This window comes from Euleptes europaea, chromosome 12 (genome assembly GCF_029931775.1).
Source record: "Euleptes europaea isolate rEulEur1 chromosome 12, rEulEur1.hap1, whole genome shotgun sequence".
NCBI lineage: Eukaryota > Metazoa > Chordata > Lepidosauria > Squamata > Sphaerodactylidae > Euleptes > Euleptes europaea.
In genome coordinates, this window is record NC_079323.1 from 60,355,822 (window position 1) to 60,369,838 (window position 14,017).

At 42.3% G+C, this 14,017-nt stretch overlaps 1 protein-coding gene across 1 annotated transcript; it reads left to right on the forward strand.

Moving 5' to 3' along the window:
* Nucleotides 1-4,621: 4,621 nt before the first annotated feature.
* CBR1 (carbonyl reductase 1) lies at nucleotides 4,622-8,193 on the forward strand. Its single transcript, XM_056858457.1, has 3 exons — nucleotides 4,622-4,935; nucleotides 5,779-5,886; nucleotides 7,713-8,193. Exons 1-3 carry the CDS (start codon nucleotides 4,650-4,652, stop codon nucleotides 8,147-8,149), a joined length of 831 nt encoding a protein of 276 aa, XP_056714435.1. The 5' UTR covers nucleotides 4,622-4,649; the 3' UTR covers nucleotides 8,150-8,193.
* Nucleotides 8,194-14,017: the final 5,824 nt, after the last annotated feature.

The window sequence follows — 14,017 nt, forward strand, 5'->3', positions numbered from 1 at the left end:
CTATACACGGGAAATGGAGAAAGAAGCATGTTTCCATAGAGACAGTTGCCATAGAGACAGTAAATGTTTAACTTCAATATTTTACAAATATGTTAGGAAGAAAAAAGTCAGTGTTGTGCAGTAGTTAGCGTGTCAGAACAGGATCTGAGAAACCCAGGTTTGAATCCCTGCTCTGCCATGGAAGCTTGTTGGAAGACTTGGAACACAAAAACACACATGAAGCTGCCTTATACTAAATCAGACACTTGGTCCATCAAAGTCAGTACTGTCTACTAAGACCTGCAGCGCCTCCAGGGTCTCAGGCTGCGGTCTTTCACATCACCTACTTGTTTAGTCCCTTTAACTGGAGATGCCGGGGATTGAACCAGGGACGTTTTGCATGCCAAGCAGATGCTCTACCACTGAGCCACAGCCCCTCCCCTAAAATGTGAGGGTGCCAGGCTGCAGGATAGATAGGTCATGTGGCATTTCAACTTTCCTGCATCTTACACGTCTGAGTTTGTACAGTTTGCCACAGTGCCTTGGGTTGTTCTCTTGAACACATGAAGCTGCCTTATACTGAATCAGACCCTTGGTCCATCAAAGTCAGTCTCCTCAGACTGTAAGCGGCTCTCCAGGGTCTCAGGAGGAGGTCTTTCACATCACCTACTTACCTAGTCCCTTTAACTGGAGATGCCGGGGATTGAACTGGGGACCTTCTGCATGCAAAGCAGATGCTTTACCATTGAGCCACAGCCCAATCACACACATTCAGCCTAATCTATGTCACTGGGTTACTGGGAGGACAGGAGAATGATATAAACCACCATTGGCCCCTGTTGGGGAGAAAGGTGGAACATGCATGAAAGAAAAGACCTTTTGAAAGTCCAAGTGTAATAATGTCTAAAGGATAACCATTATCCACATGCTTGTTCACAAAGAACTCCAAAAGGTTGGTGAGGCAGGACTTGTTATGGAGTTACAGTGTGGTGTAACTGATCCTAACGACACTAGTCAATGACTGCAAAAATATCTGTATGACTTCCTCTTGTGGTAATTTAATCATCCTTTCCCAAACACTATAGGAAAACTAGATAAGTATCAGCCTACGCTTATCACACATATAAAACCATGCCATTCATTTGAAAGGGCTTACTGGATGTCCAAATTCTGGATGTATCTGCAAGCAACAGATTATCTGCAAGCAACAGAGCACTTGCTCTCTGGAGAACCACACAAGTGCTACAAGAAAATACAGAGGGCCTTTACAATTATTAAAAATATCAACAGCCTAAACCACAGAGGCAAACCATCTTTAAAATGGACTGAAATGCATATATGAAATTGCTCAGTTAAGCTACACAAAGGAAATTACATCAATAGATAATTATTACATCAATAGCTAATCTGAAAATAATATAATTTCCAATGTTACTATAATCTTCTCTTTGACAGTAGTATCTGGTTTATCTCTTTAAGGTATACAAGCAATCCCGTCTCTGTCCTACAGTGAGTGGGCTACTGCTACTGTGTTAGCTTGGAGGGAGAAATAAACTCAAGTTATCTATCAAATGTAAATCAGTCCAGAAATTTTGGAAGAAAATACATAAGAATGTAGAAGGCATTATCGGTCAAACTATAACATATGATACCAATCTATTTCTACTGAGTAAAACCTCCAGATAACATCGACAAGGACCAACAGGATATATTAAAATATTTAATTACAGCTGCAAGAGTAGTTTTAGCATCTTTATGGAAAACAAACAGAATACCAAAAATTGAGACCTGGATTGATAAAGCTTACGAATACATAACAATGGCACAATTAACTGAAACATTACAAAAGGATACTCAAAACAAAATAGAGACAAATGGAAATCTTTCTATGAATATATTAAAACCTAAAAATAACAATTAAGTTCTATGAGCTACAGCAAGATTAAATTGGAGATCAAACCCACTATGCTAGTAAGTTAATGTATTACTATATTCTATAAGGGGGGGTAGTACTAGGCATATCAATGCTGAACAATATTTATGTAATGTTTTTTCCCCTTTATGGAAAACAAACAGAATACCAAAAATTGAGACCTGGATTGATAAAGCTTACGAATAAATAACAACGGCACAATTAACTGAAACATTACAAAAAGGATACTCAAAAACAAAACAGAGACAAATGAAAATCTTTCTATGAATATATTGAAACCCAAAAAACAACAATTAAACTCTTTGAGCTACAGCAGGATTAAATTGGAGATCAAACCCACTCTGCTAGTCAGTTAATGTATTACTATATTCTATAAGGAGGTAGTACTAGGCATATCAATGCTGAACAATATTTTTGGAATTTTTTCCCCTTTTCCTTTTTTTCCCTTCTGAATCCCTACTTATTATTGAAAGTCAATAAAAATATTTATTTTTTTAAAAAAGTTATCTATCAAATATGCACCCTCAGTTATTACCCCCCCCCCTCTTCTACAGACTTGTGCTGCGATCCTAGCCACGCATCACTAGATCACAGGCGTGCCGGTTCCCAAACCTCATTCCAATCTGCATTTCCAAGCAGCCTTGCTAGAAAACAAACTTCCCAGGCACCCGCGGGACGTCTGGGTCCGCCTCTCCGCCCAGCCAGCCAGCCTCCCTCCGCTTGCAACCGAAGCCTTTCCCCCTTCCTGCTCCACCGCCGCCCGCCAGAGCCCAGCCCACGTGCTCCTCCTCCTCCTCCCCGGACAACCAGGAAGAGGAAGCGGCGGGTGCGCGCCAGCCAATCGTCTACTGCGAAAGAGAGGCGTCACAAGGATGCAGGCTTTCCATTGGGTAGGAGTTTCCCCCCTCTCTCGCGCGCGCGCTAACCCTCCCTGGGTGTTGAAAGCAACAACGTTGCTGCTGGAGGACTGCAGAAGCTGCGGCGAGGAGCGAAGGGGAAGCCTCCTGTTCCTTGAAAGAATATTCTTTTTTCTCACTCATCTCCACGTTAATTCGCAGTGGGTAGCCGTGTTGTGTCTGTCTGCAGTGGTAGAAAAGGGCCAGAGTCCAGGAGCACCTTAGAGACTAACAAAAACATTTTCTGGCAGGGTATGAGCTTTCGGGAGCCACAGCTCACTTCTTCAGATCTGAAATAGAAAAGGGCAAGAGTCCAGGAGCACCTTAGAGACTAACAAGAATATTTTCTGGCAGGGTGAGAGCTTTCGGGAGCCACAGCTCACTTCTTCAGATACAGCTGGAATGTGAATCCATCTGTCTTTAAGTAGAGGAGAGTGAATTCAGGCAAGCATTAGTATGTAAATGTTAACAGTATGTAAATGTGAATAGCAGGCGGGATGGGATTAGGTGTCATATGCAGAAGAGTCTGTGCTGTCCAGGGGAGAGATGGGGGTGGAGAAATCAGCATTGGTAACGAGCCATGAACGCAAGGTCTTTATTCAGCCCAGGTCAATGCATGGACTTTAGTTTGAATATCAACTGTAATTCAGCAGTTTCTCTTTCCCGTCTCCCTTTGAAATCCCTTTGTAAGAGAACTGCTACTCTTAAATCTGCAACAGAATGTCCTGGAAGGTTGAAATGCTCTCCCACTGGTTTTTGAATATTGTGGTTTCTGATGTCAGGCTTAGGTCCATTTAATCTTTGTCTAAGAGACTGACCTGTTTGTCCAAGGCAGATTGTGGAAGGGCATTGCTGGCATGTGATGGCATAAATCACATTAGAAGGTCAGCAGGATTATGAACCTGAGATAGTATGGTTGACATTGGTGGGTCCAGAGATTATGTTCCTAGAATCTATATGAGGGCAAAGTTGGCACCTTCTAGGAACATCATCTCTGGACCCACCAATGTCAGAAAATATTTTTGTTAGTCTTTAAGGTGCTACTGGACACTTGCCCTTTTCTACTCCACGTTAAAGTTTTCCTTTTCTAGCATGCTGGCTGCGAGTGGAGGGATGTGCTAAAACGAATGACAGGTTAGCCCGTTAGAAACAATGGGAGAGGCTGCACAGCCTATTTAAGATAATAGGAGCCTGGGGTGTCCATAGACTTGCATGGAGGGGGGTGTCATCCCCGCTCCAGAACACTTGTGCTAGTCCCAGGGGCTGTCAGTCCACTTGGGGGACTGTCATTCCAGTCCCAGAGTCAAATATCTGGGCTTAGAGACGTTGCTGGAAAATCCAATCCACGTTTTCCTTGCAACTCTGGAGCCCATGCAAGTCTATGAAGATAATTCACAGTGGGTAGCCGTGTTAGTCTGTCTGCAGTAGTAGAAAAGAGCAAGTGTCCAGTAACACCTTAAAGACTAACAAAAATATTTTCTGGCAGGGTATGAGCTTTCGTGAGCTGTGGTTCACAAAAGCTCATACCCTGCCAGAAAATATTTTTGTTAGTCTTTAAGGTGCTACTGGACTCTTGCTCTTTTCTACTAATGCAAGTCTATAGACACTCCAGGCTCCTATTATCTTAAATGGGCTGTGTAACCTCTCCCATTGTTTCTAATGGGCTAGCCTGTCATTCGTTTTAGTACATCCCACGAGTGGATCTTTGCTTTTAGATGTATAAGTGGTAGCAGAGAACATATAGCTTTTTAAAAAACCTAACAACTATTATTGCAATAAGTTATATGTCACCTTCTAATATTTTTCTAGGGAGCTGCTTGGGAAGTCGTTTGGTAAGGAGAATGTCCAGCAACCCGGTAGCCGTAGTGACCGGAGCCAACAAAGGCATTGGGTTTGCTATTGTGCGGGCCCTGTGCAAGCAGTTTTCCGGAGATGTGTACCTGACTGCCCGGGACACGGACCGGGGCAAGGCGGCAGTGGCGGAGCTGCAAGCAGAAGGGCTGAAGCCACTTTTCCATCAGCTGGACATTGGTGACTTGCAGAGTATCCGAACCCTGCGTGACTTCCTGAAGGAGAAGTACGGAGGCTTGGATGTGCTCGTCAACAACGCGGGGATTGCTTTCAAAGGTAAAACGCTGACTGCAGAAGCTGCCTCGGATGCTTGGTTTTGCATCCTCAGAGTTGTAGATGTTGTTTGATTCAAAGATTGTATAAATTACACACATGATTGTCTGCAATCTGCATTTTTAGCAGTTCAACGGTGCAATTATACACCTTTCTAAGTCAGTTGAAGTTAATGGAGATTTACCGTCTTCAAAGTGTGTTGATATCAGTGGACTCAGAAGAGTGTAACTCTGGTTAGGATTGTGCTGTGTGTGGTCCAAATCATAGTATTGGTTATTTTCTCTCATTGAATTGGACAGTCACTGCATGGTAATTTCTGCTGTTATAGTTTACATTTTGATTGCAGAGACCATGAGTAGAGACTAAATGAGTAGAAAGAAATATCAACAGAAGGACTCTTTCCCTTCTTTGAAATATACAGCTTCCAGAGTTCCATCACATCTCTGTGTGGGAAAAGGTTTCCTTACATTCATTTAAAGCCTCGTTAAGCTGTTGTTGTTTTTAACAAGGATGACTGCAAAACTTCAATTTGGCTAGATTTATATTCTGGATCTGATTACAGATATGACCTAAAAGGTTTTTGTCATGTGACATTTCCTCTATTCTACATTTCTATATGACTATACTGTATTCTGCATTTGCCGTTTTGCACAAAATTCACTATTCTGTTGCATTGTTTCAGAATGTTTTTAATGTTTATGACAAAGTACATCTTTCTGGTAAACAATACACTTTTACTGATACCCAAAGTAATTTTAAGGGTAGAAAAAAATAGATGGGTTGGATTTGAAGTTCAGATACTTAGATTTGGTCCTCACTTTGTTTCTCCTTCTATCTGAAAACCAGTTGCAGATACAACTCCATTTGCTACACAAGCAGAAGTCACAATGAAAACAAACTTTGTTGCATTGAGGGATGTCTGCAGAGAGTTGCTGCCACTACTGAAGCCTAATGGTAAGTGCACCACAGTGGAGGAGAAGTCATCATTATTTGACCAAAGAAGAAAATCCTTTCCTTTGTCACATAAGGTACAGCAAAACCTTATAAACAGCCAGTAGATAAAACCATAATAGAAGAAATCTCTAAAGTTTAACAGTAATAAACTTTTCCATTTCTTAGATATCAATTCTCAGAGGCAAGTCCCACTTTATTCAGTGGGCTTACTGCAAGGAAAGTGTTGCTACGATTGCAGCCCAGCTAAAAAGATTGCAGCCCAGCTAAAAGCCCAGCTTTTAGGATTGCTGTCTGAGACTGCAGTGTAAAGCACACTTGCATTTCTGATCTTAGCCCCATGCATTTCTTCACTACCTCTGCTGATTTCAAGGGAACATAACAAGGTGGTAGCATTGCTTGGAAGTATTGAAATGAATTGAATTTACCTCCAAGTAAGCCTGTTCAGGATTGTGATTCTAACAAGTCCTTATTAGAGCTTCTTAATGATGTAGTATTGAAGTTTTCATTATTATTTACACTGTGATACCTCTACAGAACCTCAGTAGAAAGCCCTGTATGTTCTGATTGCCCACAGTCTGCAGGACAGTTAGTCCGTACTGGTTTGGGAACATTTGCTGCTGAGCAGTGTCAGGACCATGGGTCAGCATTCTGATGACAGAGAATAGCAGTTAGCCTACCTTTCAGAACACTAGAGAAAGTTCTAACTCCCTTTTTTTGCACATGCACAACATTAGAGACTCAGGTGGCAAGAAAAAAAAACCCTCAAGAATCATTTAGTCCAGACTGCTGCTCTGTAGCAGATGTCTGCCTAGCAGCTCCCATTCATTCTACACTAACTCTCTTATAAGGTAATCCAGTAATAACACAGTGTGACGGATAAGGGGCTAATCTGCAGCAAGAGCTGACAGACCAAGGGTGGGCAGAGCCAGAGAGCTGACACCCTGAGCACTGAGAGACAGAAAGCATTCAAAGCTTGGGACCCAGCCTGGATAGGAGGCTGTGAAGAGAGGCGAAGCTTGGGACCAGCCAGAGAGGGCTGTGATAGATTGGAAGCTCGGTGGCAAGACTGAGCGGAAGCCAGACTGTACTTTGTGAACCTGAGGGGTTCTGTTAAAGCCAAAGCTATTGACACGCACAGCCTGTGGGAGTGACAGGAGTGAGAATTGGGTTAGAGAGGACCCATTCTCAGGTCACAAAGGGGAATCAGTCTCTGAGGTAGAGCTATTCCGGTAGCAGGGAGGTGTGGAGGATTACAGCCACTGAGGTGGGGTAGTCAGAGCTAGGCTGGGGTCAGAGTCTGAGCGTCTGTAGCTGAATGACGGAGACGGAGAGTCTGAAAGTCTGAATAATAGTTCTGAGGGATAGAACTAAGCTTGAAACTGAGAACTGAAGGAACTTGAGTGAAGAAAACATCTAAGCTATTTCTCTGAAGTAATCTTGTGTATATAAATCTGACTTGAGTTTTCCCTCCAGTTTCTGCCTTTTCTTGAAAACCAATCTCTGAGTTCTGTTCAATAAACTTCCCTGTTTTCTCTGTTTAAGTTGAAAAGCCTCTTGTCTCCTATTTCTCACTGAGGTAAATACTGGTGGACTGGAGGAGAAGGAGGAAAATATCCTCACAAATACACTCAGGCCAACGCTTTTCCCTCAGCATATACGGCTGGGCTGAGTGAGTGGGATATTGAAGTGGTTGAAAGGGGTGTGTGTCATACACAGGTAGACAGTAGGAAGAAAACTCATTTGGAGCTTTACTTCAACAGGATATGGGAGTTTGTAACTAGTAGGGTAAGGCCATAAACTCTCTTCTTGTTCTTTCTTTTTAATAGGCAGGGTTGTGAATGTATCCAGTGTCATGAGTGTCCGAGCACTCTCCAGATGCAGCCAAGACCTGCAGCAGAAGTTTCGCAGTGACACCATTACAGAAGAGGAACTCGTTAAACTCATGGAGAAATTTGTGGACGACACCAAGAAAGGAGTGCATGAGAAGGAGGGCTGGCCAAATACTGCTTATGGGGTATCTAAAATTGGAGTGACGGTCTTATCCAGAATTCAAGCAAGATTACTGAATGAGACGAGAAAGGCTGATGGTATTCTACTGAATGCCTGTTGCCCTGGTTGGGTCAGGACTGATATGGCTGGTCCCAACGCCTCCAAAACCCCTGATGAGGGAGCTGAGACTCCAGTTTATTTAGCCCTGTTACCCCCTGGGGCTGATAGCCCTCATGGCCAATTTGTTAGTGAAAAGAAAGTACAGCCATGGTAACTGTGCCTTTATTAATTCTACGTGTGCACACTTGAGATCTTAGACTCCCTGCACAATCAAGAAAGACCATTCCAGTTGCATTCACAGGCATCTGTAGCTTAGATACGCCAGGTTGCAATGGAGGGAGAGACAGTCTTGCATACAACAATCTGATAACGTAAAAAATTATGTGTAGGTCTGCAAGCACTATTGTTATATTTTTGTCTTTGCTTTATTATCTTTTAAAAACATTTTTCTTTATCTTCTATTTTTTGATTTTAAAAATCTGATAACATGTACAACTTCACATGTTGCCTCTTTAAAAGACCTGTGCAAACTCTTGTTCTGCTTGCAGGGCAGCCTTTTAGTCATAGCGTCTAGAATCTAAGGAAATATCTTCAATTATGCTATTTTTTTCTTAATGTGACTGCCAAATCAAGCATTAGAAAATGTGTATGATTCACTTTTTTCTGTCAATATTGTTTTCTGTAATGTATGGATTCAAAACACAATGAATGTGTGAAAATTACAAAATAAAAATATGATAAATATCTTTTTTGGTTACTTTGTGGGAGAGAAGAGAAACTAGCCTTACTGAATGGAGAAAGTCTTTTCAAACACAGATTCATGCTCTTGGAGACGCATTCCTCTGTGCTGGGGTGGGGGAGAAGCACACATTCTTCAGGAAAAATAAGCACAAATAAAATTTCACAGCATAAGAAGGAAGTCTGAATATATTAGATTCAAGCTAGAATTGATGGACTAATCTTTTATTATGTTGAATTGTTCTATTAAAAGTTACGTTCACGGCCAATTATTTGCATGTACCTTGCACAGTAATGTTTTATCTGTTTACTAAAGTACATTAAAAGTGTTAAAAAAGAAAGTACCATAATCATCTAAAAAGAAGGTGACCCTGAATGTAAAACAATCACCCTAAAAATGGTTATATTCAAAAGTTTATTTTATTACCATACTGTAACGGGTATACAAATTTAAGATGGGCCCCCTCTCACATAACAACCATAGAGCCCAATCCTGGGGCGGGGGGGGGGACCGCAACAGCTGGGATGGTACAGCTGAGAAGCCGCCTCAGAGGTGTCCCGGCTGCCACGGGGGGAAAGCCTTTTTTCCAAAATAAAAACGGAGGGAAAGGCATTTTTCCCCATAGAGGAAAGTAAGCCTACACCGCCTAAAAAGGTGGCACAGGACTGCTGGCATCCCAGGAGGTGTTCCCAGGGTGAAAGGGGTTTGGATGCTGCCTAAAGGCAGCTCCACCCCCCAGAACGCCCTGGGAACACCTCCCGGGACCCCTGTGTGGGGATTTGTACCAAGATAACGCCAGTGGATGGCCCCACTGGAACCTGAGCCCTGCGCTGCGGCGTGGCGTCCCAGGGCTGGTGGGATGCCCTCTACGGTGGCATAAGTGCCTGTTATCCTGGGATAACCGGGTCACGGCTCCTAAACCAACTCACCCACCCCTCCGGAATGCACAGTTGGTCTTCCTTTCAAGACGGTAAGATTGCAGCACAGCGCTAGAAAAGAGGGGTTAAAATACAGCAAGTGCCAAAATGCACAAAAGTTCTAGAAGCAACTCTTCACAAGGAAAGGTGATTTACAATAATCCAAGTGGAGGGGGTGGTTTTCACATGTGAACAGACATTCATTTGTATTGCCGTACTCACTCTGATTCAGCATTTTTGCTCGATTACATAATGCTAACCGGCATTGGGAAACTGTCTACTCTAGGTTTTTTTATTTTTATATAAAGAAGAAAAACCCAGACTTCTAACTGGAAATAAAATAATTTTAAACTGTAAATTGGTTAATATTCTTTCCCTGTAATCTGCCACTTGTTCTTGTGAATAAAAGAGATATTAACAATAATCCTACCCAGAGTTATTCCACTCTAAGTCTATTGATTTCTGTGGGCTCAGACTGGAGCAACTTTGCATAGGAATGTACTCTAAGAGGTCAAAGTGCTATTATATGTTACATAAAAACACGTTCAGATAAAGGTTATGACACGTACTTTGGTAAACTACAACTAGAGGAACTCTAGGAAAAATCAGCTAATGCCAATATTTAAACAAAAATTGCTTACGTAGAATGAAAAGGGAGCTCTGAAGGTAGAATTCTAAATTAGGAGCACTTTTAAGTATAACTATGTTGCTACAGCAATTTTTACAATTAAAAGTTAAGTTTTGCTTTACTATTTATATCCTATTTTATAGTAATTTATTGTTACAGCCATTGGCCAGCATAATCCAATTTTATATTGTTTACAATTTGCTTACAATTTAGTTTACAATTCATTCTATTAAAACTGTTGCTTGAATAAAAACCATTTGTAAATATATGCCACCCAAACATTGCACGCTGCAGCTCTCATGTCTCACGAAATGCCCTTCCAAATAGAACAGCCTTACAGAACTTTCTAAAAAAAAAAACACCCAAAAAAACTTTTACTACCTCAGGGTTTCCCAAAATGAGAGCCGCTACAACACTGGTTCCCAACCAGGGGTCCGTGGACCCCCAGGGGTCCGCGAGAACTAAATTAAGGTCCGCGAAACAAAGTTATAAACCCATAATAAATTAATATTTTCAATTAAAAGTTCTCTATTATAAAAATATATATTCAACTATTATTCTAAGTTTAATGTTTAACTAACAGTTATGATTAAAGTTTATTTTCAAATTTTCGGAATTTTTATTTTGAACCTTGGGGTCCCTGCACCGAACCAAAAAGTCCTAGTGGTCCCTGGTCCAAAAAAGGTTGGGAACCACTGCGCTACAAGAAAGAATACTAGGAAATGCCAAGCAACCAAGTTGAGGGTAGGACCAGTGGATGATACCCTAGAAAACAGCCTGTGTGGGGTAGTGGTTAGGCTGTCAGGACCCTTCAAATCCCTATTGTAAGTCTGGGCGCCGCCCACCAAGCTCCTTCCCTCTTCCTCTGTCCTGCCAACAGCAGGCTTCCCACTGTTTAGATATTTGGGTATAAATGTTCAATGTCTGTTCCAGTTGGCCAATACATGCCTGCTGCCATTCTCATATCTAGTGCTAAACTTGCAGTTCAGCTATTATTAGGGTTGCCAGGCAGCAGGGTATCCAAACCCTGCGTGACTTCCTGAAGAAGTACAGAGGCTTGCATGTGCTCGTCAACGATGCGGGGATTAATGTCAAAGATAAAGCCGTACTGCATCATCCATCTAATAGTTCAGTGGTTCCCAACCTTTTTTTGACCAGGGACCACTAGGACTTATTTGTTCGGTCCAGGGATCCCAAGGTTCAAAATAAAAACGCAGAGAATTTGAAAATAAACTTTAATCATAACTGTTAGTTAAACATTAAACTTAGAATAATATTTGAATATATATATTTTATAATAGAGAACTTTTAATTGAAAATATTCATTTATTATGGGTTTAGAACTTTGTTTCGCGGACCTTAATTTAGTTCTCGCGGACCCCTGGGGGTCCACGGACCCCTGGTTGGGAACCAGTGTAATAGTTGAACACATGAAGCTGCCTTATACTGAATGGTCCATCAAAGTCAGTATTGTCTCATCCGACCGGCAGCGGCTCTCCAGGGTCTCAGGCAGGGGTCTTTCCCATCACCTCCTTGCCTAGTCCCTTTAACTGGAGATGCCGGGGGTTGTGAAGGGCTCCTGTATTACTCAGTAGCCAATGATAAATAATACAGCCGAAGGTTGGAAGATGAACGATCGGTTTCTTGTGGCCAAAATAATGCAGTCGGGTGTGATTGCCCCAAAGCAAGCAGGGCAATTCACACACCAGAACAAAGGATTGCAACGACGTTTATAACTTCTGGTCAGGGGTGTTACAATTACGTAATACAGAGCATAGGCACACAAAGACCCCATGATGGACACCTTTGGATTAGCATAAGCCTATCAGTGGGGGTTGAGGCGGGGATTTAGGTAGCTACATGATCTGGGACGGGGAACCAAAACTTAACATTTCTTAAGCAGTAGGTAATTCTGGGCCGTGTCTTGGTGGAAGGCTGTACCAGACGCAGAGAGCCTGATTTACTGACTCATGGCTCCTGGGTGCCACCTTCCCAAAGCCCTCATGTATGTGCACATGAATACATAGTGTTTCAAACCAGCTCTTATGCTCTAGGCCTCGCATTTCCATAAAAGCAAGTATGCAGACTGAACACAAAAGCATACAATCAAATAATAATAATGATTACTGGCATTATAGTTGAACCTGAGACCTTCTGCATGCCAAGCAGATGCTCTGCCACTGAGCCACGGCCCCTGATGAATAGGGACTTCTCAGTGTAGTTTACTCAGTGGTGAGAAAAATCTAGTCTGTATATGCTCAGGGGAACATTTATTTACTCTTCTGTCATATTGGTATGCTCTCTCCACTTCCCTGAGCAGTTCCAGGGGTAGTTTAGCCTCTTTGGTGTGAGAAAACCTTGGAGACTAGCATCTTCCTATAATATTTGCTTTATTTACAAATATACATGCAAAGTATGTGTGGGGAAACAGGCTCTCCTAGATAAGGAAAAGTCCCAGCAGAGAACAAATCAGATAGACTCCCAAGGGTGCATTGCAATTCCATCTAACTCCAGCTAGAAACTATCTGTTTTGTATCTTTCTCTCTCTATGGTAGATGAAGGGAATGCTGTAGATGTAGTGTACCTTGATTTCAGTAAAGCCTTTGATAAAGCCCCCCATGATCTTCTTGAAACAAAATTAGTAAAATGTGGGCTGGACACTGCTACTGTTGGGAATTGGTTGGCCAACTGAACCCAAAGGGTGCTCATTAACGGCACAATTTCATCCTGGAGAGGAGTGACCAGTGGGGTGCCGCAGGGGTCTGTCCTGGGACCGGTACTATTTAATATTTTTATAAATTACTTAGGAAGAACTTTCTGACGGTGAGGGCGGTTCGACGGTGGAATGCGGTGGAATGAGAATAATACTGTATCCCCAGTCAGTGTTCGGATTGTGTGTCTTTCAGGGCAGCAATATCTCCAGGTTTCCAGGGAATCCTTGGCCTAAGGGAGTTTCCCAGCGAGGAAAGGCACCATTTCCCACTTCTTACCATAATGAGGAAGGGGTAAATGGTGCCTTTCCTCACTGGGAAACTCCCTTAGACCAAGGGTTCCCTGGAAAGTACCCTGGTAATCAGCTGCCACCACTCAGGAATTGTGAGAACACCTAGACTGACCCTCTGAGAAGGTAGTCTTCCATCACAATACTAGAGAAATAACAAAATACCATATAACCAACCTGATAGCACCTGGGCAGTGGGGAAGAGATTAAGGGGAAGAGATTAAGAGAAATATCCCAGAGAAATAGATTGTACTAAGCAAAGCCAAAAAATGGCTTTATAAAAATGTTTTTTTGTAAAAGAAAGAAAAAGCGAAAAGGTGGTTGGAGTCAAAAAAGAGTGGGAAAAGACCAAACAAAACACAGGGAAAATTGGACTAGCATCTGAATCCCCACTTGCTCCATGGAGGCTTGCTGATTGACCTTGGCCCAGTCAGACTCTCTCAGCCGAAAGTTGTTAAGAGGATCAAATGGAGGAGAGGAGAATGATGTAAGCCGCTTTTTCCCCATTGGGAAAAAAGGCCGGGCACAAAGGAAGCAAATAAAAGAATCTCTTTTTTGTTTGTTTGCTCTTGTTACTTTGTAAAATGGCTAGAACACAGATGACATGCTATGCATACAATAATTATTCACAAGCCTCAAGACCGATCGATATTCACAGTTGGGTCGGGGACTGAACAAGCTGCGTTCCGGTGCACGTTTGAACCCTCTCTTTCATTATTCAGGACACCATTTCTATTTGGACTGCAGCGGTTCGTCCCTAGGGATTAAGGACGAAAACGCGTGGTCGCTTTAGCCTC